Source organism: Hibiscus syriacus, unplaced genomic scaffold (assembly GCF_006381635.1).
Source record: "Hibiscus syriacus cultivar Baekdansim isolate YM2019G1 unplaced genomic scaffold, ASM638163v2 tig00112285_pilon, whole genome shotgun sequence".
NCBI lineage: Eukaryota > Viridiplantae > Streptophyta > Magnoliopsida > Malvales > Malvaceae > Hibiscus > Hibiscus syriacus.
Genome location: NW_024063293.1, coordinates 179,945 through 203,879, shown reverse-complemented (window position 1 = coordinate 203,879; position 23,935 = coordinate 179,945). Strand labels below are relative to the sequence as shown.

Here is a 23,935-nt window from a genome sequence, read left to right as displayed (position 1 = left end):
CGACTCGTTGCTTCCACTCACCCTAGCTGTTTCCATGAAACTACAAAATTATCAATAATTATTTGAGGTAAACTTATATATATATATATATATATATAGCTTCCAAACGACTTCAGTGATAAATAAATTATTGTTATATGTCTTGAGTTCGAGCTTCAAGAATTATAAAAGTATGAGTGTCCAATATTAAATAATTGAAAGTTATATTTAAATAGGTATTATTTTGTATTTATTTAGATTACTGCTTGATGCATGCTAGTGCAAGAAGAGTTATATTTTTTATTTAATTTATAATTTCATCTTTTTCTTTCTATTAGATTTTATTCATGGTAAATTATATCATATGTTAATTATTACTAAAATTATAAATGAGTCGTCCAATTCCAAAAAGATGATAAATGAATTATTTAATTGATCGATTGTCATAAACATGTCATTAAATCATTAAATATCAGATGACTTTTGATGTAAAATATTTTGTTCATGAAAAATAGGGTAAATTACACTATAAATCACTTAATTATTAGTAAGATTATAAATAGATTATCAATGGTGTAATTTTCCCAATAAAATATCATAAAAATGTTTCCCAACATACCCGTGTTATTTTTAATGGCCTAATGACTTGTTTATCATACTCAATTGAGTGACTTATTTGTGCTTTTTCGACATTGTATGATTAATTTGTAATCTTGCTAATAAACGAATGATTGATTCAATTGTAATTTTACTAATAGATGGGTGTCTTATAGTATAATTTACCCATTGAAAATCATTACAAATGTTTCTTAACAACATCTTCTAACGTTGGTTTCATTTTTAATGGCCGAATACCTTGTTCATCACATTTGGTTGATTGGATGGCTCATTTGTGACTTTTTAAAATTGTATGATTTATTTTAATTTTATTAATAATTAAGTGATGGTGGTGCAATTTTCCGTTTGTTTATTAAATCCGATATAAAGACATGTTCGGATTCCTAATCTTAGTTTTGGAGTTAAGAATTTATGTTGACAATTGATAGGAGAACAGTGTTCTTGTTATGATAAATATGGTATAAAGAAAATTAAGTCCTTAATATATTTTTTTGTTAAATTGATAATTATTGTTTTTGTTAAATTTGATTTTTAATCTTTGAAGAGGTCAAATTATTTTCAAATCGTTTAAAATATTTTTTTAAGGATTATGAGGTGACATTATGTACGATGGTCAATATGAATTTCATTGTAATATGGTATTATTTATTTTAAATATTATGTAAATAAATAATTAAAAATCATAAGTATTAAAAAATACATAAAATATTTATTGATTATTATATCAAATGTCATGTCAGCAACATTCAAAGTCTAATGTTTTAATTTTAATTTTAATTTTATTATAAAAATAATAATTCAACTCAGAACACAAAATGTTTGTAGGGATATAGGAGTATTTTTATCAAATAATTAAAAATATTTCGAACATATATTATCTTATAATTACTTCAAAAAAAATAAAAGCTACTATGAAATATCGGATTGGTTAATAAAAGCTTTACATAAAAATCATGTTTTAATTATTGGTTTTAGGTGCTAATATGATTTTGAGCTATTACAACCTACCAAGTATGTAGAGTTTTCTTAAATAAATAATTAAAAATTATTGGTGAAAGCGACGCCGCTGATGAAATAAATATGAATAATGTTATATCAAAATATATTAAATATATTAAATATTATAAATAAATAAATATTTAATATATTTTGATATAGTGATGACCTCCAAATTATTGTTTCATTGCTATAAATATGATAAATGTTAAGAACAAAGGTAGATAAATAGATGGACTACTATTTTCTCAATATTTCTTAAACCAACACCAAAATGTTAAACTTCCGACATTTATTTTAAGGTAAAGTATACAGATGATCTCCGGCTATAGGATTATGTTTTTTTTATTTCTCGAGTATTATAATTATAAAATGATTTTTCAACTATACAATATTATTTTATTGAGTCCATTGATTATTAGAAGTTACAAAATAATCACTTAACTATTCATTTGTTTCAAACTATCATTTTTAGTTAAGAAATTAACAACCGTCCGAGCTGGAGATATGATAAAATTTAGTCATTAAATCGTTTGAGTTGTATTTTATAGATCAATTATCCGTTTACACTGCTTGAAAGAAACGAGGATGCTAGTAGACATCGTTAAAATATTATTTTTATCATATCTCAATCAATATGTTGACGCATAGCTCAAACGAATGTCAATTTTTTTTAATGAAATATGATTAGTTTGGAATATATAAATAGTCAAGTGATCATTTTGTACCTTCTAATAGTCAGGAGACTCAACAAAACAATTTTCTACTGTTAGGGATCATTTTAACTTTTGATAACCGAGAGACTCAACGAAACAACATTATGTAGTCGGGGACCATTTTTATACTTTACCCTTTATTTTAATTATTGAATTGATAATTTTAAATAAAAAAACAGACCAAATGTTAAGCTATGTCATTTGATTTATTTATTTTAATGGTGGAATCGATAACTTTAAATCGTAGATTTAAATATATTTTTGCAGAGATTAAATCTCATTACAAAATTAAGAAAGAAAAATAATCACCCAAAAGAGAAGAAGGAAAAAAATAAAGGAAATGCCTGGCTTTCCCGTGTACGCCGCTGCAAGTGTTTCGGATTCCCGACGACGGGAATATAAATTAATGGCCTCCAAAGTTGAAACCGACAATATATTTACTTTCTTCCGAGCAAAACGACGCCGTTGGAAGTGTACCACTGGCTGCCGTGAAAGAGAACTTCAAGGCTACCGGAAAACACTTGAATATGAGATAATGATGCAGGCAACCATAATTTCTTCCTCCTCTTCATTACTATTTTGAACCTTCAGCTACGCCTTAATTTCCTTCACAAACCAAAGGTTTCAGCAAACGAAGAGATGGCTGAGAAAAAAGGAAGGTGGTGGTTCGCAAGAATTAGAAGAGTACGAGCGTTTCCCTTATGGGGGGGTTTCAAAGGTGGAATCGAAGGGTTTTGTGAACGCTTCTATTCGTCTTTTGGGGTTCAATTCAATGGCCTTTTTTGTTTCACACGTTGGGCTGCTTTTTTCTCAAACATATATCTCACATTTAATGACATTCATCGTTCCTTTGTATTCGTTCCTTCCGTTTTACCGCAATTACAAGTAACGAACGTTTAAATATCAATCAATAATTAATTAGTCTATTGAGATGAGGTAGTAGATCTCTTAAGCTAAATGGTTTGAATCATGACGGTTGCGAATAGAGTAAACTGGGTTGGGAGGGTCGTCCTCGCCTCTGCAATATTCGATCTGGATTAGTCGGTCGATATATCGGATACCAGTGATTAATTCGAAAAATATATATATCATGTTTATGTTGATGTTTGAACTCAAGACCTCTAAGAATAAAATCATCCTTTTTAGTTTGACTCATGTAATAAATTGATATTTTTAAATTGTCTAAAGTGGTTATAAAATTATATCTATTCAAAAAAAAAATTAATTCATTAACAATGTATAAACATTTTGTAGACGCAATTACTTGAATTGAGAACCTATAAAAATAGCATTCACTGTTGTTAATAATATTGTTTTTATTTGAATTTTTATTAATTATATCAACTTTATACATATACTTATTCTTTTTAGGTTATGATAAGTTATTTTAACCTCATATTTTATATATTTATGATTCTTTTATTTTGAAAATAATTAACTTTTTTATTTTAAAGAGAAACATTTATATGTACTCAAAAGAAGAGTACATGATATATTATTAAATCTTATATAATTTACAATAAAATAAAGTTATTTGAAATACAAATGTTTTATAATTTAGAATACATAATTTTATCCATTTAAAACTTAAAATTTAAAGATTTAGATTTAAAATTTAAAATTTTTATAAATAAAATTTTTTAATCTAGACGGGCTTAAAGGAAAGATAAACCTTAAATTATACCTCTTTTTACTTTTTAAACTATTTTCTTATCAAAATAAATTCTTAAACTATTATATTTATGGGTAAACTACGCATTTAGTACCTTAACTATCTATTTTAATCGATTTAGCACCTAAACTTTCATTTTTTTCAAAACCATACCTAATGTTTAGTTTTTGTTTCATTTTAGTATCTTGTCATTAAAAACTTAACGGATAGGCTGATGTGGCATAGCTCTGGTGGATGGACGATCAATCCGAACGATGAACCACGAGATAATGACAAGTCGACCAACATAGTCTAGTTTTAGGCCCATTGGATGTTGGATCACGGAGATTAGAGGATGAATAAATCAAAGAGTCCATTATCGATTTTGGGAGATTGAGGTGTTTCCCGATGAAACGAAGATCGAAATCACTTTCAGTGGATAAAAAAGATTTGAGCTGGAATGTTTGGGCTTCATAAAAAACAGATGCAACGACCGACGACTATAGCCACAACAATCGATGAGCCTAACCGTTAAGTTTTTAACGATGAAGTACTAAAATGAAACAAAAACTAAACGTTATATATGATTTTGAAAACAAATGAAAGTTTAGGTACTAAAATAGATCAAAACTGATAGTTTAGACACTAATCGAGTAATTTACCCTATATTTAATCATTCTAAGTCCTATCATATTTTTAGTAAAAATTTGCCATATAATATGATGTTGCATGTTACACAAAGTTAGATATTTTTTTTTACTAAAATGCAATTTGAAGACTTAAGCAAACAAAGGGCATAGTTTGGGGCTTTTTTAGACAAAAATATTTTAAGTAATTAAAGTGGTTATATATAATAGTTTAAGGATTTGTTTTAACTAGGGACTTAAAGCAAAAATGGACATAGTTTAAGGACTTATTTTTAGCTTAAACCATCTACATTGATTATATATAATTAAAGTGGTTATATATAATAGTTTAAGGAAATAGTTATATATAATAATGATTGGTCAATAGTTTTGAAAGGTTAGGTTTGATTTTTGGGTTTCCCTGTACCTACTGCGATACTAGCTTTGATTTGATTCCGGAAACGTTGTTAACACATAATAAAATACTGGTAATACATATATATCGAGAATGTAGTAAAAATATGTGGCACCAAAGTACAACAAAAAGGCTTAGAGATATACAGTGGTAAAATAATAGGAGTAGTCGGTTCTCCTAATTCCAAGTATGCTATTCTACGATCTACTACTGTCTGAAAAAGTTAAAATTTACAGAATAAGCTAAAAAGCCCAGTGTGCTCTTTACGGTGTATAAAACATGATGATAAAATACTTCAGTAAAAAGAAATTTATCAAACATGTTTTTAAAATATGATCACTACTCTCATCCGATCACCAGAATGTGTAAGTTCCCCATAATCATACACCTACATGTACACCCGGTAAGGACCTTATACATATAGTATAAGGACCTGCAATAAGGATTTACCATGTGCACAAAGTAGAGGAGTTTGCGGTAAGGTCTTACAAGTCATAGATCATGCCTTATATACTTCCTCCAATAATACCCCCAATGACAATAATAAACATGTATGTATTCAAGTGAAAACGGTAGTTTTATCCAATAAAACATGAAAATATTTCATACTAAGAAATCAGATACAAAAATACAATAATTAGAGATCATATCAGAAATATCCAGTAAATCAAATATCAGATAACTGATATTCAGAAAATCAGGTATCGTCTCGTAAAAATATTCAGTATCATTAGAAATCTAAAACAATTCAGATAAATAGTTTAAAACAGTAATATAATACCATCATGGCACACACATGTACCAATCTGAGTAATCTGATAGGAAAGCTTACTATAAAGTCTATCGATCAAGATCAGTGGCAGCGCTAGATCCTACGAATCGAAAAATCCATATCGTAATCCTAATATAAATAATAATAACCTCTATTTAAACAATTTATAGAAACATGCGAGTAACTCTCGGAAAACGCAGATCGAGCGAATATAATGGACGGGAAGCACAGGATCTAATCGACCCTCAGTCGGGAGAAACACGAACACCTTCATAAAAATATTTTTCTCAAATCAATTACATAACCAAATCTCAAATAAATAAGCAAAATGTTAAAAATACTAAGCATTTTCGAATTAACGGGCTCAATTCAAGGTTTTCAGGGTCAGAATTTGGCAAAACATATCATAAAATCGGACTCAAGAAGTCGAAAAATGTCAAGATGAAGATTTTCAAAAAAAAGTCAACACTGATTAACGATCAACGATCAATGGTCAAAGGTTGACCGATTCGGTTTGGGTTGCATCGGGTCGGTTCAGATCGTGTCGGCCCGTTTCTAAAAACCCACCAGGCGGTGGGACTTTCCCATGCCTAGCGACGACGCGTGGGGCGTGTACGGTGCCTGCGGGGGTCGAAAAAATCCTAAAATTTATTTTCAAGCATTTTAAGGTACTTACCAACCTCAGTTCACAACAGTAAACGACGGAGAGCTTGATTTCGCAACGTCATAAACTTGATCTTCGACGGCAATAGAGACAAGATGGACATCGGTGAACTCGGGACGATACAAGGAACACGATGATACGAGAGGTGTCGAAAACGGAACAACAGTCGGCGACGAAACATCGATTAAAATTTTTTTACTAAAATAGAAAATGTTGAAGAGAGAGAAAATGAGTTTAGAAAAATGGAAACGGTTGAATTTTGGGTCTTAAACCCAACAAAAAAGGAAAATTGATAAATTCCACTATAAGTCCTAAGGCTTTGGTTACTTTCTGATTTGAGTATAAATTTAACTAAAATCTCATTTTGGTCCCCAAATTTAATTAAGATTTTAATTTAATCCTCGGAAAATTTTTTTAAAAAAAATTAGACCCTAATTTGAGGTGTGACAGAAAGAATTACAACACGTATTCTCCGGGAATCAAAAAGCGGAGCGCAACCGTAATAGCGGCCGCTATTTCGTGGTAGCGCCGTCGTCCGAAATCGATAATCGGAAAAATTGCGATAGGTGGCAGAATCACAACAATAACAGTCTTTCGCGGCCGCAATTTAGCGTCTAACGGCAAATAACGTCGACAACGGGACGCTATTCCCGTTATCCACAAGTTTTCGCGTAAAAGAAACCCACTGCCATAGCTTGCTCTCATCATCAAAATAGAGCAAATATTAAAGAGAGAGAAAAGCAAGCAACGCCAAAGAAAGTAAGTAAGGCTTTTACCAATGGCTGAGAGCTGGTCGATAAGCAAATGAGTCTTCGTTTTTATGCTCATTCATCTTCTTCTTCACTTGTTGATGATGGTATGTGCTGTCACTTTCCTCCATTTTTTTGAAGCTCTAATTTGCATTGTTTATGGATTATGCTTTCAAGGTTTCTTGCTTTTGTTTGAGAATTACATGCTGCTTTTGGGACTTTCTAATTTTTCTTTTGTTTTGGTGCTCTCTGCATGTGTTTGCTGACGAGGATTGTTGGGGTGTTGTCGTGGAGAAGAAGACAAAGGCTTAGTCTAGGTCAAGGAAAGGATTTGGGTTTGGGGTTCAATTTGGGTATTTAAATTTTTGGGTTGTTAAAGCAATGGACCATTTATAATTTGGATTTGATGCTGTATTTTGGTGTATGGATCTTGGATTTTAAATTAGATTAAGAATCCAATTAAAAAAAATGTGGTAAACTTGTTACCGTTTATAAGTTAGAAGCATATGTTGTTACCTTAAAATGTATGATGGAAAAATGGGTCATCAAGTATAATTATTATATTTTAGGATAAATTGTGCGAATTTTAAAAAAAATTCACGACCGCGACACCCGCAGTGACCGCGATTGCATCCGTTATGTCCGCAACCGCGATAAACGCGACGGGACCGAAAACGTGACCGCGAACGCTATTTAAATCCCTGCGTATTCTCATTTGATTAAACAGAGTTTAGCATTTGTGTTCATGCTTAATTTCTACAAACACTTATAGACACTTAGAGTATTTGAATAGACTTGGGTATGTAACCCAAACCAAGAGCTTTCAAAGATTTTTGGGATCTTTTAGTTAGTTCGAGTGCTATTTTTATCTGATTTTTGTGTATATGTTCTCGAGGAGAATTCTATGGATTGAACTTTGGTGAAAGAAATTTGATTTCACTTGATTATAAATGAGTTTTAGATGGGTAACAGATTTATTTTTTGTTCGGGTGTTGTAAAACAAATAAATAAGATATTCATTTATTATCTGAGAGGGATAAATGAAAATAAAAATAAATGATCGGATAAAATGAATTATTATTTCCACCACTCTTCGTTTATTGGTGTGTAATGGAAATAGAGGAAAGATTAAGAAATATGATGATTTTATATGTCCAAGATGAATATGAGTAAAACTTTGATTCACCCCACTACGACTTGCACTAGCACGATAGATCAAATCTGTAAAACTTTAAAAAGCAATCCACTCTACTGTAATTTCAGGATGGATCGTACCTGAAACGTTAGGGAATGTTTTATTCAAATTTAAACTTTACTTATCAAGATTTAAATTTAAATCACTTCTATTTTGAATCTAAATTTTAATGAAATCAAGCCTAAACAAGTACGAAGCGGTGGATTTTCATATTTCATTGCGACCACAGATGTTCATGAATTATATTAACATAGAAAGAGAAATAGGACAACACAGAAGAGTTAATCTTGTAGGACCATTTTGCACATTGCTTTCAATTTTCATGGCCCCTTTTTTCCAGCTTCAACCCTACTTTAGTACTCCGGGTACAATTCATGGAAAAGGAAACACTAATTTGTAATTGAAATTTTGATTTATATACCACAATAGTATGTTTGAATAAATAACGGAATCGAATATAATAAAATCAATTGATATATCATACAAAATAATTTTAAAATTTAAAATTATAAAATAATAATATTAAGTATTTAAGAGTTTAGGAAAAGAAATAAAAATGGAGCTTTGAATTTTATCGACTGAATTCAATTAAATTTGACCAATGAACAACTCTACTAAAAATAAATAAAATATTGAAAGGTTAGGAACAGTAACCAGAAAGCAACAGACATAACCCCAGAAGCAAGCAAACTTTCTTTAGGCCAATCTGATTCAAGACATGTGCAGAAAAGTCATTTAAAAAAAAACTAAGCATGCCTTCAAAATCAGTCTTTTCTATCTGATCTTTACTTTCATGAATTTCTATTATTATTTTTTTCCAATTTAAAGAACTAATTTCCAGCTCTAAAGCCAACAGATGTTTTTCTTTAATCTTAATTACAGCTATCATATGCATTAATGTAATTCTAAACAGAAGATTTATTAGTTGTATTTTTCCATCATTATTCAGTGAAGCCTGTATTAAACCGACCGGAGAATGTCAACTCATTTTTCAGCTTTATTTTTTTTCTTTTTACCAATAATGATTCGTGGATTCTCCAGTGGTTCTCAATATAATTGCAGACAACCCATTTGAGGAGTTTACTCATTGAATTGTTCAGTTCAGAAATTGAGACATGGGTATCACCGGAGAGCTGGTTAGAAGTGTCTTCTCTAGGAACAGGTCTTTTGGGACTCCTCGAGACACAAACTTAGTAAGTTTATATATATATATATATATATATATAGCAATGAACTCATATGGCAGTATTTTGCTTAAATTTTTATCGTCTTTGATCCTTTTAGGCAAGAAGTAATGTGACAGATAAGAAAAGATGGGGTTCGGTCCGATCATACCTTTGTGGTGATGAATTCAGTTCAGTTGTTGCAGAGGAAGATTCAAGTTCAGTCAAGAGCTCTGAAGCCACTGTTACTCAGCCTATACCAGAGGGATCAATGGACTTGCCAGAAAATCAGAGCGATGAGACCGAGCCGAATATACCAGACGGCAACCATAACCCAATTTCCAAATTGTTCCATGAAGAAGATGCAGCCATGGTTATTCAGTCTGCATTTAGAAACTTTCTGGTTTGATTCTCCACGCAAATCGATCAATTCATATCTTTTTGTTTTGACGACAGTCTGTAGTTTCATGCAAAAGTTTAGGATCCTGGCATGCTCGAGTTGCTTCGATTTATTGAATTTGAAAGTCTGAATTGGTTCTTGAAATTTAGGCCAGGCGTCTATACATGGAGATCAAAAGAGGGGGTGATAAACAGGAGCCTCCAGCCAGTACCGAAAGTCCGAGCAGGGAGTCTATAAGTACGTCTATTGAAGTTCAAACTGGAAATTCTGTGGAAGTTTTCTCAGTTCAAGATGAAAGCAAAGGAGTACATCACCGAGTTCAACAAAAACCCAAAGCTCTGGTTCTGAGGATAAAGGTAACACAAACAGTAACCCATATTTGTTGTTCTGGGTTCCATCAAATTCATGAAATGATAAGAACCCAGTTTCAGTGATGATCTTGATATTCTCAAGTGCACAGCTGAATTGTCTTTAAATCTAGATAATGCAGATTTTGCTTTAACTTTTTTGTACAAAACTGAAATAACAGGAAGACTGGGATGATAGCACGGTGAGTAGTAACATTTCGAAAATGAGGATTCAGAACAAACTGGAAGCGATGACCAGGCGTGAAAGAGCTCTGGCCTATGCTTTTTCGCAACAGGTTTGCTACTTAGCTTTGTATTTTCCTATAAAACAAATGAGAATGCAAGTTTAGGCTGTGAACTGGTCTAACTTATCGAAACTCCATTCTTAGCTGCGAATCTGCTCGAAGAGAAAACAAGCAAAACCTGATGGAATGGAACAGAACATGAGCTTGAGCTGGAACTGGCTAGAACGATGGATGGCAACCCGTGTTCCGGATAGCTCACTAGGAGAAACCAATACAAAAAAACCATTTGAACCTGTAGACAACAATAACAAACTTGCTATCAGGAAAGGAATTATAGACGCAGCAGGTGACGAGAAAGAAAGTTGCGGATCTAATGAAGTATCCGTACAACCAGAAGCCTTACCAGCACCAACTTGTAAGGAAAAAGATCAATCCAGGCGGCCAAAAAACAGGCTTAAAGCTACACGAAGCATATCGAGGAGAAAAACTGTACCAAGTTATCAACCATCAAAGGAATCTGGCAAGGTTTGATGCTAATAGATGTATGTTCCCTTCCCGGTTTCGATGATGCAACTTGATTATAATATTGTTGCAGGTGAACAAGAAAGAAGGTTCAAGGGAGAGTGTAAAATATAAGATGGCACAAGAGCAAGCTATAATGAGGCCTGAAAGAAATCAATGCAATGATGATTGATGCATCAACGCTAACCATCAACAGTCACCAGATCCTTTAGCCTCTTGATCTTTGGATTTTTATTCTGCTAAAAGGGTAAAATATGTTGCTAGTGCTTACTCTGTTTTATATGTGGCTTCAAGAAAATGGTACATTTCTTCTGTAAATGCTGTCGCTAAGCCATTGTGTTCATCCTGTAAATGCCTGAGTGTCAACTCTTAAGTATCAAATAGTAGCAACATAAAAAAAATGGGAGGAAATGCTCATATAAAGCTTAAATTTCATTATCACTTCTGTAAAAGTAATCATGAGATATGGAACACACTTAAAATTAACAACATACATCTAAGAATGACATGCAAGCTTATGCTTATGGATAACTTAAATACATTATTCAAACATCATCAAATCCAACACCCTAGATCTTGTCTATATCTTCATCTTCGAATTCGACATAATCATCTGCACCTCCATCGTCCTCCTCGTCAACAATGCCTTCATTGAGACGTGTGTTCTCTGGGAGCTCACCATATGCTTTCAAGAGCCTTGCTTCATCAGGCATGTACTTGAGGATTACATCAGCCTTGTCATCCTGATACTCACGAAGCCCGAGAAGAATTATATCACCGGCAGCAATCCAAACCTTCTTGTGCATCTTACCACGGATGTGGCAAAGGCGCTTTGTGCCATCTATGCACATGGCTTCACACCGACCATTGCCTAGCATCCGAAGCACTTGAGCATACTCTTGCCCATCTTCCTTGAACACAAGTTCACGCTTCTCATCATCTGCTTCATTCTTTCCTCTCTTTCTGTTCTTTCCTCCCTTTCCCTTGTTCTTCGGCATGGTTTCTTATTACTGTGTTGTGCCTAAGTAAAAAAACAGATACTTGACATAAGCCAAGTAATCAAGATGCATGGGATATGAAATTATTGCAATATAAATAAATTCGATTTAATGAAATTGGAATAGAAACAAGTGCAAAGAAAATATAGACATAAAATCAATATGAAATTTTGAACGCAAACCTTAAAGGAATATGGGTGGGTATCAAAAGAAACATTATCGCCCAACTAAAAAATCGAATAAATCCCATCTCAGAATCAAAATTTCTCGGGTACTAACTAAAATTTTGAAATTACTTGCCTTCGATTTAATAGCCATAAGTGCAGCTCACTAAATAGAAAAAATGCACAAAAATACAGTGAATATAAAACAAATAATAAGGGGGCAGAAAACATGCTTTAATCAGCTGAAAGATCAGAATTGCATGATCAAGAAATTAAAACAACCAAATCAAACAGAATCTCAATTATCACAACATAACCCTAGAAGTTAACTTATTTGAAAAAGGGGGAAAAGGAGTAATATAATCAAGATCAATTTACGGTACTAATACGGAGATAAAATGATCACAATTAATTACTGAAAAGCTGAAACAAAGAAAAAAACGATAAATTAATAAAAAATAGTGAAAAATTAAGAAAAGGATAAAGTAAAAGAAAAACCTTTTGGATTCTGCTTCTGCTGCGTCGAGCGTAAAGACTAAGGGAGGGATGAAGATGAGAGAAGTTTATAGAGACGAATATGATTCTTCGTCGGTCGTCACCAAAGGCCAAACCCGAGCTTCGAAACGTCACCGTATAGATCTACGTCTATTAATTATCACATACTTTTTTTCTTTTTCTTTTTAGGGTGGTCCTATATACATACCAAAGTTGGTAATATAGGCCTGCCCGAATTTTATAAGAAACCGAATTCAGCTATTAAGTCTAATTTTAATATTAACTATTCAATTACAATTTTATTTTTATTTTCTTATGAAATTATATTTACTAAAATTTCTATTGAATTTTAATGTTGTAATCTTTTTCTTACAAGACAAAGAAAACTAAATGAATTTTTTTTTATTATTTTCTAAATATAATGTATATGATATTTCTTCAAATCCTATATTTATAAATGCAAAGATAAATACCATATAAAAATTTAATACATAAAAGTGATAATACAAATAACAAATATTTATAATATTTCTATCTTAATTGATTTTTTTTCTTCTGCTTGTCAAAATAGAAATGTTACAAGTGTTAAATTGTTGTGTGTTTTTATGTTCTTTTGTTAAAACGAATACAATTGCTTTAATTTTCGGTGCTTTCAATTGATTTCTTTATAATGTTTAAAAAATTTAAGGGGTATGGTTCAAATATGTTTTTGTTCCTCCTCCCCCAAAGGGTCGAAAGTATCACTCCAAAGAAAATGGGCCATTCTCCTGCTTTGTTCTCCAGCTGGTATTTGTTTTGAAGGTTGTCCTTAAGTCATATTCGTATATTGCTTTAGTAGAACTCGTCTATCTTGCTTGGTCTGATCGGTTGACGCCAAAGGGTGTTTGGGACCTGGCAGTTTTGAAAATTGTGATGTAAGTCTTCCATCGGTGCTCCGCAAGTTTGACAGCTTCCATCAGAGGTCATATGTCTGTGCACCTGTTCTGCATTGGCAAGGAGTTTTCCTTAGAGAAATATTTTAGCCCTAGGAAGACTCTGGTGCTTGGCTAAAATCCCCCAGATTTCATCAATTTGGTTTGGTTCCTCAGCACTCATGGCTTTGTACGCCGACCTAATTGTGAACTTCCTATTTTCATTCCCTTTCCATCCTATTGTATCCTTTAGATCGTTCCTGTTTGGGGTTGGGATGGCTTCAATATGCTCTATTACTTCCTCAGGCAAAAATTGCCCTGTTATGTTCCATTTTCAGGCACTGTTCTCATCTACCATTTCCTTCACCTTCTGAGTACTTCCCCTCATACTATTTGCAGCATCGCAACGAGTCTAGAGAGGTCCCAGGAACACCTCTTTAAGATTTTCCAGATTTCGTTCAAGCCCTTCCAGAGGTGGAGACTTCTTTGCCTCTGAATAGACTCAGGAACACCTCTTTAATTTTATATTTATTCAGGGGCGGAGCTATATGCTTTTTAGGGTGGGCAACCTGAAATTTAAAATTAGTTTATTAAGTATTCAATTTTTATACATGTGTTCACCCTAAAATTAATTTGTGTCTATCCTAAATTTTTTGTATGCACCTTTGATTTATTTATGCTCAAAAGATAACTAAAAATACCTATTATAAAAATTATTTTTGATTGAGTTTAAAAATCCATTCATCAAGTCCGAATCAAGATAAAACTAAAAATATATCTAGTTAAAAATCAAATCAAATATACAACCCAAATTTAATACACAATCTAGATACAATACCCTTAACCCCAATGGCAACCATAATCGGTCAACCCAACCCCCAATCCCCTCCAAATTCATTTTATACCCGATACTGAAAAATGACAAAATTATTACCTATTCTCAAATTTCAACGGGGTTAATCTATAAAAACTCCAATAACTTGATAAGACTATAATCTATAAAAAAAATTGTAACACAACCTAAATATTCGCACAAAAAAAGTCTACAAACCTGCAAAAAAATAGAGAATAACTAACAAATGAAACTAAAATAAATAGAGCAAATTTACAGGAAATATCAAATCTTTATTGAGAATTTTTTATGATGGTGAATATCTCCGACCTTAAATTCGTACAGTGAGCAACTTCACGACAGGGAGTGGACAAAGATTCTTTGAGACCACATGGATCAAATGACAGTGAGCAACTTTATATAAATCAAAATATTATATTTGAATTAATTAATATATATCAAACATAATATCAAAATAATATATATATATATATATATATATATATTAAATCAAATAAAAAAATTTATGCATACTAAATCAAAGAATTAAAAATTACAAATACTAAATTAACATATAATCAAATAACTAAATCAAATCTATATTTCATAACATTAATTAATAAATACATTTCAAAAATTAAAATAATATATTTGAATCAATCAAATGATTAAAATCTATAAATACTTTTGAATAATTAATAAAAACATTAATAATACATATCATAACCTATTTCTTAATTAACCATAACATTTTTGGCAAAACCTAAAATGTTAATAATATCCATAACATTTACCGATTATAACTCATTTTCTTACCCTGTATAAAATTTTAGTGCAACATGTTATGTTACTCCTACTAATAACTTTTTCGGTTCTGATTTATAACATTTTGTACGAGACATCTCAACGTTCTGAATATATTACAGGGTCGACATTGTTGCCTCATTCGACTGGGGAAGCAGGAGAAGAAACTCAAGCTAAGATAAAGAGATTGTACCAAGATATATTGTAAGTCATATCAGATATCTAACGGATACGAATACAAAAGCTAAAATGCTTAGAATATTCTCAAATAATAATAAAATAATATATATCTAAAAGTATTCATAATATAATCTAAATATTTGTGATATTTTATATTATATCTGGAATTATCTATAAAATATTCTCAACATTTATAAGATTGATAGCTAAAATGTTGACATGTATCAACAATAGACGAATACTAAAATCTATAAATATGATATGGGATTTATCATTGTTACTAGAGTAGTGAAGGGTGTATCCACCCTGAATTTTAGTTGTATCCACCCTTTATCAAAATTTTGTGTAATTAATATATATGTGTACTCACCTTGAAAAATACTTCTAGATCCGCTATTATATTTATTATGCAAAAAATTTTGCTCATAGCTCCTCCGGTTTCGTGATGAGTTGGAAGTCAACCTTCGTTAGAAATGCATCATTTTACTTTTTTAGAACCTTTAAGCTGAGTCCCCTTCCTTCAAAGGTTTACATAATTGTTCTCACTTGATTAGGTGAACACCTTCTCGTTCATGGGTCTGACCCTATATAAAGTTTATAATTAATCTTTCAATCTCCCCGCAGACGGTAATTGGCGGATTCATTGTTTGCATGGTGTAATAAGGAATTGTGGATAACAAAGTCTTGGCTAGTGTAACACACCCAACCATTGATAGGGTTTTGGTTTTCCATCCCGTCAGGTGGTCATGCACTTTTTGGTAGGTGATCTTACTGACTCTCGTGAAGCAGTGACAGTTTAAGGTATCAGCCAAGGATGTGGACTTTTTGTAATCCAAGACTTTCGTTGACTTTTTCTTTATCATGGTTTGAAACATTTCTGGAAAAGAAAATGTTCGTTTTGGTTATGCTAATCTTGTGACTAGTGCATTGACAGAATTCTTGGAGCACACATTTGATGTCTTTACCTTGATTTTTATCGGTTTATGTAAATCAAATCAAATCGTCAGTGAAAAAAGATGCGATAAATCCGATCCAGTTTTAGACAATTTAATCATGTTCCAACTTCATTTATTGTTTCCGAGTTTATTGTATGTGATAACTTCTCCATACAGATAACAAACAGGGATAAGGATAATAGATCGTCATGTCGTATATCTCTTAAAGGTTTGAAGGCCTTAGATAAAGTACCATTCCAAGTAATTTGCGTCGTACTTGACTTAACCCAGCCCATGATCACATTCCTTAGGTTCGTTGGAAACCGGTGTCCTGAAATGTATCTTCTATAAATTTCCATTCCAGTCGATCATATGTTTTTTTCCAATCGTATTTAATCGTCATCCAACCTTTTTTTTTCCTTTTTATGATATATTGAATGAATGGTCTCCTGAGTAAGGATGATATTTTGTGATAGATCGGCATGAGATAAAACTTGTCTGGTTGCACGAGATAATCTCAGGTAACATCAGTTTGAGGCGGTTAACTATCACTTTTGTGATGATTTTGTACGTGACCTGGCGGAGACTTGTTGGCCTAAATTGGAAGACGAGGGTGGGGTTTTCAATCTTGGAAATAAGCACAATTAAGGTTCTACTGATCGTTTCCTTCATAGCTTCTCCACCCATAATTCTTTTAATAAGTTGGCAAACACTTTTACCCAGTATGTTCCAGTTTTCATGGTAGAAAACTGCATGGACTCCATCCGCACCCGGTGTTTTGAAGGGACCCATGTCGAATACTGACTTCTTAATTTTAGTATTGTTCAGTGTAGGTTCCAATTTCCTCACTAGGTTAGTTTTCAAATTTGGAAATTGACCCCTGACCTTATAATTCTTTCATTCACTCGTAAAGGTTGAGAAAAGGGTTTTAAAGTACTCCACTACATGCTTCAATAGCTCCTGTTGGTTGGTGGAAATAGTTTTAAAAGGGAGTTTAAGGATTAAAATGGAGTTCATTCTTTATTTAGATGCCGCACATTTATGAAAATATTTTGTATTTTTATCGTCGTAGTGGATCCAATTAGTTTTAGCTCGATGGAACCATAGTAATTCCTCTTGCCTAAGTTTCTTCTAGCTCATTTTTTGACTCCTCGAGATGTACCAGAAAATTCGAATATCTATTTTGCAGTGCCTTGTCAATTCTTTCAAGTCTTGCGATGATCCTCTTGTTTCTGACTCCGATGAATCCAAAGATATTATGGTTCCAATCACCAATTTTCTCCTTGAAAATTCTCCAAATTAGAAGAAATGTTGTCATATGTGTCCCTTATGCAAAAATTCTTTGAATTTGGGGTGGTCTAGCCAAGCGGTTATCATTCTAAAGGGTATTTCCTTCTTCATCTGCTGACCATGTGTAGTTTTCAAGAGGATAGAGCAATGATCAGAACCGACCCGGTCGATGTGGATCATCCTAGAATTCGAGTAGATATTTTCTCAGTCACTCATTATCCCCAATAAAATGCAAAGTGAAAAGATCAAATCAAAGCAAAGAGAAAAAAAGAAAGAAAAAAAGCAAAAAGCAAAGGAAAAAAACAAGAAGCACATGCAAAGAGTCCCTCGAGTCAAGTGACACATTGAGCTTCAAACTATAAGATTGATCAAGTACAATCATTCCAGAATCAATTTACCAGACATATGAGCATACTCAAATCGAGCAATACAAGACTGAAGGCATCAGAATGAATTGATCCTTGGTCCAATTACCCTTAAACACTTGTTTGGGACAATTTATCCCTTTCTTTCATAACCGTGAACCATAGCCTACATTACGTTCCTTAAAAGACCCTTCTAATCATACATGATTTCTAAACATAAGAGATTATCTTCAGATTTCATCCCGTCCGTCAGGATTAATCTTTTATTCATAAAAGGTTTTCTAAAATTTTTAATGCATGATAGAAAAATGACAAAGGGGGTTCAAGACATAAAATTTTGAATAACGTGTTGAAACCAAAGGAGGATTCGAATTGAAAACCTGAAAAGGCGGCTCAAATATAAAAGATCGTACAACTGTTGTATAGAAGGTGATCTCACAAATCCCTTGACAAAACATGGCACAAGCCGAATGTGCTCATGAGAGCTGAGAGCCAGAGAACACTTTCAATAAATAAGCACATAAGCTACTCCATCAGATCAGTGAACATCAAAGAAATGAGAATGACAAACCTTCGACCAAAGACAACAACCTGAGACATCTTATCCTTTCCTTACTTAACTCTATCTCAAAGTTAGCATTAATCTTGACACTTGTCAAATAGTTATAATTCTTTTGAATGATTAAAAGTGTAATTAATTCTTTTATATCTAATGAACTCTTGTTTTATGATTTGTCTCAATTGTGAAACCTAGAAAGAGGCAATATTTTTTTTAAAAAAATTTATTGCAATCACCAATTTTCACCTAATAAAAATTAGGAGTCAAAGTAGTCTTACCCTGCTCCACCAAATCCCGGGTGAAGTTCACCACCCCCCTGTCATGCCTGCTGCCACCACCAACCGAGCCTGCTACCACCACCAACCGAGCCTGCTACCACCAACCATTGTTGTTGCCCATCCCCTGCCAACTGCACCAACAATAAACAAATATATCATTTTTTTACATGTAAAAAATGGGTTGTTATAAATAACAAAAATCAAACAATTGTAGGAGAAATTCAATGAAATTAAAAAAAGAACTCGAGCATATTCAAGGTTCTCTCTTTCTTTTTTCATTTTTTTGTTATTTTTTGTTTCATTTTTTTCTTAAAAACAACAAACAAATAATAGGGGGAGAGTTTTCTTTTACCTTGGGTAGAATAGCCTTGCCAGAACACGAGGAGGTCGTCGGTGGCCTCGTCGGCTATTCGGAGTGGGGTATTGTTTTTTGTGGGTCCTAGATCTCGGTTTAAGAAGAGAAGAAGAATATGAGAGTTGCTTTGGGGTTGTTTTTTTTATGGTGGAGTTGGATTTTTTTTCGGCCACCATAGGTGGTGGTCATGGTAGCCACGGTGATCGAAAGGTGGCGGCCGACGATGTTTTTGATGGTTGAGGTATGGTGAGCGTTTGGTTCAAATATGGAGAGATTGAGAGAAAAGATGGAGGATGGGGGTTTAAAACTTTTGGGTTCACGTAATTCTGTATATGAGAAAATGGGAAGATTTTAGTTTTAAAACTTTTAGGTAAATCATGCTTTAGGTCATCCATTTTGAGTGTGTTTCATGCTTTTGGCGCCAAAGTTAAGGGTTAATTACTCTCTGGTCCCCCAATGTTTGCCTTTTTTTTTATTTTGGTCATTGTATCTCTCTTTTCTAATTTATCATACTTTTATCATTCTATTTTATTTTATTTTAATTTAGTCACTATTATTATTCTGATATATTTGAATTTAGTCGTTATTTTTTTTTCATTTTAACCATTGTTTGGATTCTTCTTTTTATTTTATTATGAATTTTATATGATAGTTGCAAGTTGTTCATTTTAGTCAATGTTTATTTGTAATTGGCCATTGTTTTTATTTTGTTTCATTTTAGTCCCTGTTAATTTAAATACGAATATTAATTGCTAATCAGACTTTGAGGTGACTGGACTCAGGGTACGACTCACATTATTGTCGGTCTGGGTTAAAAATTAAAATTAATACTAACTTTATTTTATTTGCACTTTTAATTTATGTTATTTAATTTTATGCACATTTAAATTTATATCTTTTACTTTTCTTTATTTAATTTAAGTCCTTACTTTTTATGTACTTTAAATTTATGATCTTTTATTTTTTACCCTTCATTTTCCAGTACTTTAATATTGGTCCTTTTACATATTTTAATTACCTTTAATATTTATATTCTTTTAATTTAGTCATTGATAGATCATTTTTTAAGGTTTAGTCCATAATCTTTTAATTATTTGATTTATATTTAGTCATTAAATTAGGAGAATTCTTAATTTGGTCCTCACTTTTGTTCGAGGTTCCAATTTAAGTATTGGAATTGCAATACTGATTAAAATTAATTTAAATTAATGTTAGAACATCTACTTTAGATAGATTTCAATCTAACTCTTTTAATTTAGGGAATAATTCGAGTTGGCCCTAGCCTAAATGCTCAGGGGACCATCTCGATTATTCGATTCAATAATTAATTAAAAATCAAATAGTGTAAATATTAGAGCCTACATTTAGGTTTAATCATCTAGGTTATTTTAATTTTCATAATTTGATGTTTTAAGTTAGAAAAAAGTCTTAATTTACCATTAGTTTAATTAGGATGAATAAAAACTTGTTTGATTGCATTTTTTTAAACCTAAGATAATGTTCACTTATTAGGGAATTAATGATATATCTCCTGCAAGTATGCTCAGGGGGTAACTACTAGTGATTCCCAAAATAGGTCGATATTCTTTTCAAAGACTGTATCAGGATTTTATAAAAACGAGGTAATATTCGATTATTAGGCACAATAGTTGATCTCCCGCATTTACGCTTAGGAGTGAATGTTATTGGTCTCAATAATCGAATACCCTTTTTAACTTTGCATCCGTAATGATTTTCAAATTAAATAAAGATTGAACTCAAAATTTTGGATTTTAAATATATGGTAAGCAACTAGGTACCAATTTTTGGGCGCTTGTGGGTGTGTTAATCATTCCCCACGCGTAACTGACTCCCGAACCCGATTTCTGGATTTTCGCAGACCTTAAAACATGGTATTTTGATAAAAATAAAATGTTTTATTAAAACCACCAGTTTTTACGTTGTCCCAATCACACCTTAAATGATTGGTGGTGACTCCTCACATTTCAAAATGTTTTTCAAAGAGTAAACCCCCAAGTCAGTATCGGTCTTTCCCCGCTCGGGCGAAAAACGGTGTCGACAGCTTGGCGACTCTGCTGGGGACGTTTTGTTTTTTTAAAACAAATTGAGAGTCGATCCACAAGTTGGTTACCTTATATTTAGGATTTTGGGAAATTATGAGCTCAATCTTGTTTTAATTTACAGTTCATTATGTTATTTCAAAAGAAAAAAATATTTTCTCTCTAATTAATGCTTAAACTTCTGTGAATATTTAAGATTATTGCATATCATAACTCTAAACCCGTTCTCCAACCCGGTTCACCTAAGTAGGGAGAAACGTCACACCTCACGATGAGCATTGGGCTTCCTTGTGTGGGTCTGATAAAGTATCTCTGGAAAGCATCCTAAGTTGCCTACCCGAATATCAAATCCGAGGTACACTTTTAGTGGTGTGATCCTCTGAGCTAAACCCAATTCGCAAGTCTGTAATGAGCCATAATCGGGGTTAACCTTAGCATGTTATAAATATGGCTTGGGAACCCGTTGCTAGAATCCATCCTCATGCAGAGAATTTAGTAAACGTACCCTGCTAGAGCCATGTGGATAACCTAGGAGAATTAGAACACATGTGGTTAGTATTATTAATTTCCATTGTATGTTTTATTTTTTGGTCTTAACTTTGACTCATATTTAATTATTTTGGCTAAGATTACATTTCTTTGACTAATCATTTCAACAGACTTGATTCTTTTTGTCTTGTTTCTCTGACTAACATTGATTTCCTTTTGTCTGGTTTTGTTGCATTTTTGCATGAACATGACATAGCATTCAAGGTATTGATCCCTTAAATAACTGATCATTTAGAAGGTTCTTGAAAAACTATGCCACAATAATGCCTTTCGTTGGGATCGAAAGAATTTCGAAGATGCTCTACGTAGATCGAGAAGCGCCAAGAGAGAGTCTACCTATTAAGAACACAAGCCGAACGTATACCTACTAAGATAACAATGTGGGCTCAAGAAGATTCGATGTTGAAGCCAACATTTGAAGATTACGATTCAACTCGAAAGATTTCTGAAAGTAGGAGATAAAGTAGAAGCTTTGAAGATGATACAATACCCAAATGCTCGTAGGAGTTGGACAACTTGAAGATGGACCAGATTTTCATTTCCCTGTGTACCTAGAAATTGTCGGTTTCTCGAGAATTATTTAAGGAACAATTATTTTTGGATCAATTCCTTGTCACATCTCGCATTTTGCACTCCCATTTTTTTTGCATCTTTGCATTTACATGTGCATCTTTACATTTTTATATTAGTATATATACATTGTACATTACATGGTATACATTGCATTAATCATGGATCCTGAGAGTAACTCACGAATAATCTTGCGATAAAAGTTTCAAGGTAAGAAGAAGTCACCTTATTCATACAAAAAAAAAAGATCGAGAGCTATGGACGTGATGTTAACACCGTCAGAAGTTCAAGGTACATCACTGATAATTGTGGGGCATTAAAGCGTAAGGTTCAGAATTTAATCGATTCAGGGGCATGAACATTCAATGAATAACGGGGCATTCTAATGCAAACCAAGAAAAATAATTACAGCCACTATGAACTTTTGATGCACTCGTATATTGTGTTATTTGAATTTCTTTTCTTTCTCTTTTCGTTAAAAAGTTTGTAAGTCACTTGACAATTAAACATTTTAAATAAAATGCCACCTTCTGAGGTTATGAGCAATGAGTAATTTTCAGACTCGAAACTCTTTAAATATCCACTGGATGAAAGACTCTTTTAAGAATCAAATTATAGATCTTTGACAAAATGACAAGATTGAAAACTAATAAAACAAAGACCCTTGACCTTACCCCGGATGATACATTTGAACACCATACCCTTCTCTTACAGGGACCACTATAGTCTTCTCCTCTCACGAGGAAATGATCATAAGGCTTGGCATTCAGGTATGAATATAAGCAGAACACATGTGGCATCTCTTGTGTATGACATTACAAAACTGCATAGACTACACTTCTTTTGAAGACGTTCAGTGATGATACTAATCTTCGCAAATGGAATGGTAGAGTAGACAAATTTATTTTAGGTCAGTTGTTTGGGAACTAAACTCTAAATGTGAGATTTCTTGACCATCAAAGACACCTAGACTATAACATGGTCTTCTCGATGAGCTTAAGAAATTCTAAATCTGAATACTCAAAAGGTTAATAAATTATTATCATACAATAAAGTTGAGCTATCCTACTAAAGCAATTGGTTACAGAGATAACTCAAAAGCCCTGGCTCTATGAATTAATTGTATTCGAACCATGACATTACTCGGATACTCATCAGTTCGGTTTTTGCTCCACTGCAATTGTCAAGTCGAAGATTTTGTGATAAGACGAACCCTTCAGTTAGCCTAATAAAGGTGCTTATAATACATATACAATAAAGCTGAATTCATCTAGATAAACAATGGAAGATTAAATCAAGTTGATCTAATAATGAGATTCGATGAAAATGGACTAAGGGAATCGATGAACACCTATTATAGTCAACCTCACACAAGCATGGAGGAATTTTATGTTTAGACTGATTTCCATGTACTATCTTTGTTAAAGGAAGTCTATGAAGCTTGAACAAATGAAAGATTTCAAAGAACCGGAATAGAAGTGTTCTAGAAAGTCTAGTGATTGATTATGCTAGTTGCGTCATTTTGTCCACAT

General features: G+C 32.6%; 3 protein-coding genes across 6 annotated transcripts in view; 2 read left to right on the top strand and 1 right to left on the bottom strand.

The window, feature by feature from the left end:
• Positions 1 to 9,338: 9,338 nt before the first annotated feature.
• Positions 9,339 to 11,450, top strand: LOC120177134 (protein IQ-DOMAIN 1). The gene is made up of 6 exons (XM_039183360.1): positions 9,339 to 9,574; positions 9,666 to 9,947; positions 10,094 to 10,300; positions 10,474 to 10,587; positions 10,681 to 11,061; positions 11,132 to 11,450. The coding sequence occupies exons 1-6, from the start codon at positions 9,497 to 9,499 to the stop codon at positions 11,228 to 11,230; spliced, it is 1,161 nt and encodes a 386-aa protein (XP_039039291.1). The 5' UTR covers positions 9,339 to 9,496; the 3' UTR covers positions 11,231 to 11,450.
• Positions 11,451 to 11,472: 22 nt separating this feature from the next.
• On the bottom strand, positions 11,473 to 12,865 carry LOC120177135 (eukaryotic translation initiation factor 1A-like). 4 transcript variants are annotated; one of them, XM_039183362.1, is made up of 2 exons: positions 12,719 to 12,865; positions 11,473 to 12,079 (listed from the first exon to the last, which is right to left on the bottom strand). In XM_039183362.1, exon 2 carries the CDS (start codon positions 12,054 to 12,056, stop codon positions 11,628 to 11,630), a length of 429 nt encoding a protein of 142 aa, XP_039039293.1. In that variant the 5' UTR covers positions 12,057 to 12,079; positions 12,719 to 12,865; the 3' UTR covers positions 11,473 to 11,627. The 4 variants fall into 4 exon arrangements, with proteins under 4 accessions (XP_039039293.1, XP_039039294.1, XP_039039296.1 ...); XM_039183363.1 differs by having other exon boundaries at positions 11,473 to 12,075; XM_039183365.1 differs by having other exon boundaries at positions 11,473 to 12,098; positions 12,719 to 12,860.
• Positions 12,866 to 19,298: 6,433 nt separating this feature from the next.
• Positions 19,299 to 23,935, top strand: part of LOC120177207 (protein-tyrosine-phosphatase IBR5-like) — a 35,575-nt gene continuing 30,938 nt past the window's right edge. The window contains exons 1-2 of the mRNA XM_039183427.1: positions 19,299 to 19,305; positions 21,652 to 21,658. The gene's annotated coding sequence lies outside the window, so the exon portion shown is untranslated. The remainder of the gene's footprint in view (positions 19,306 to 21,651; positions 21,659 to 23,935) is intronic.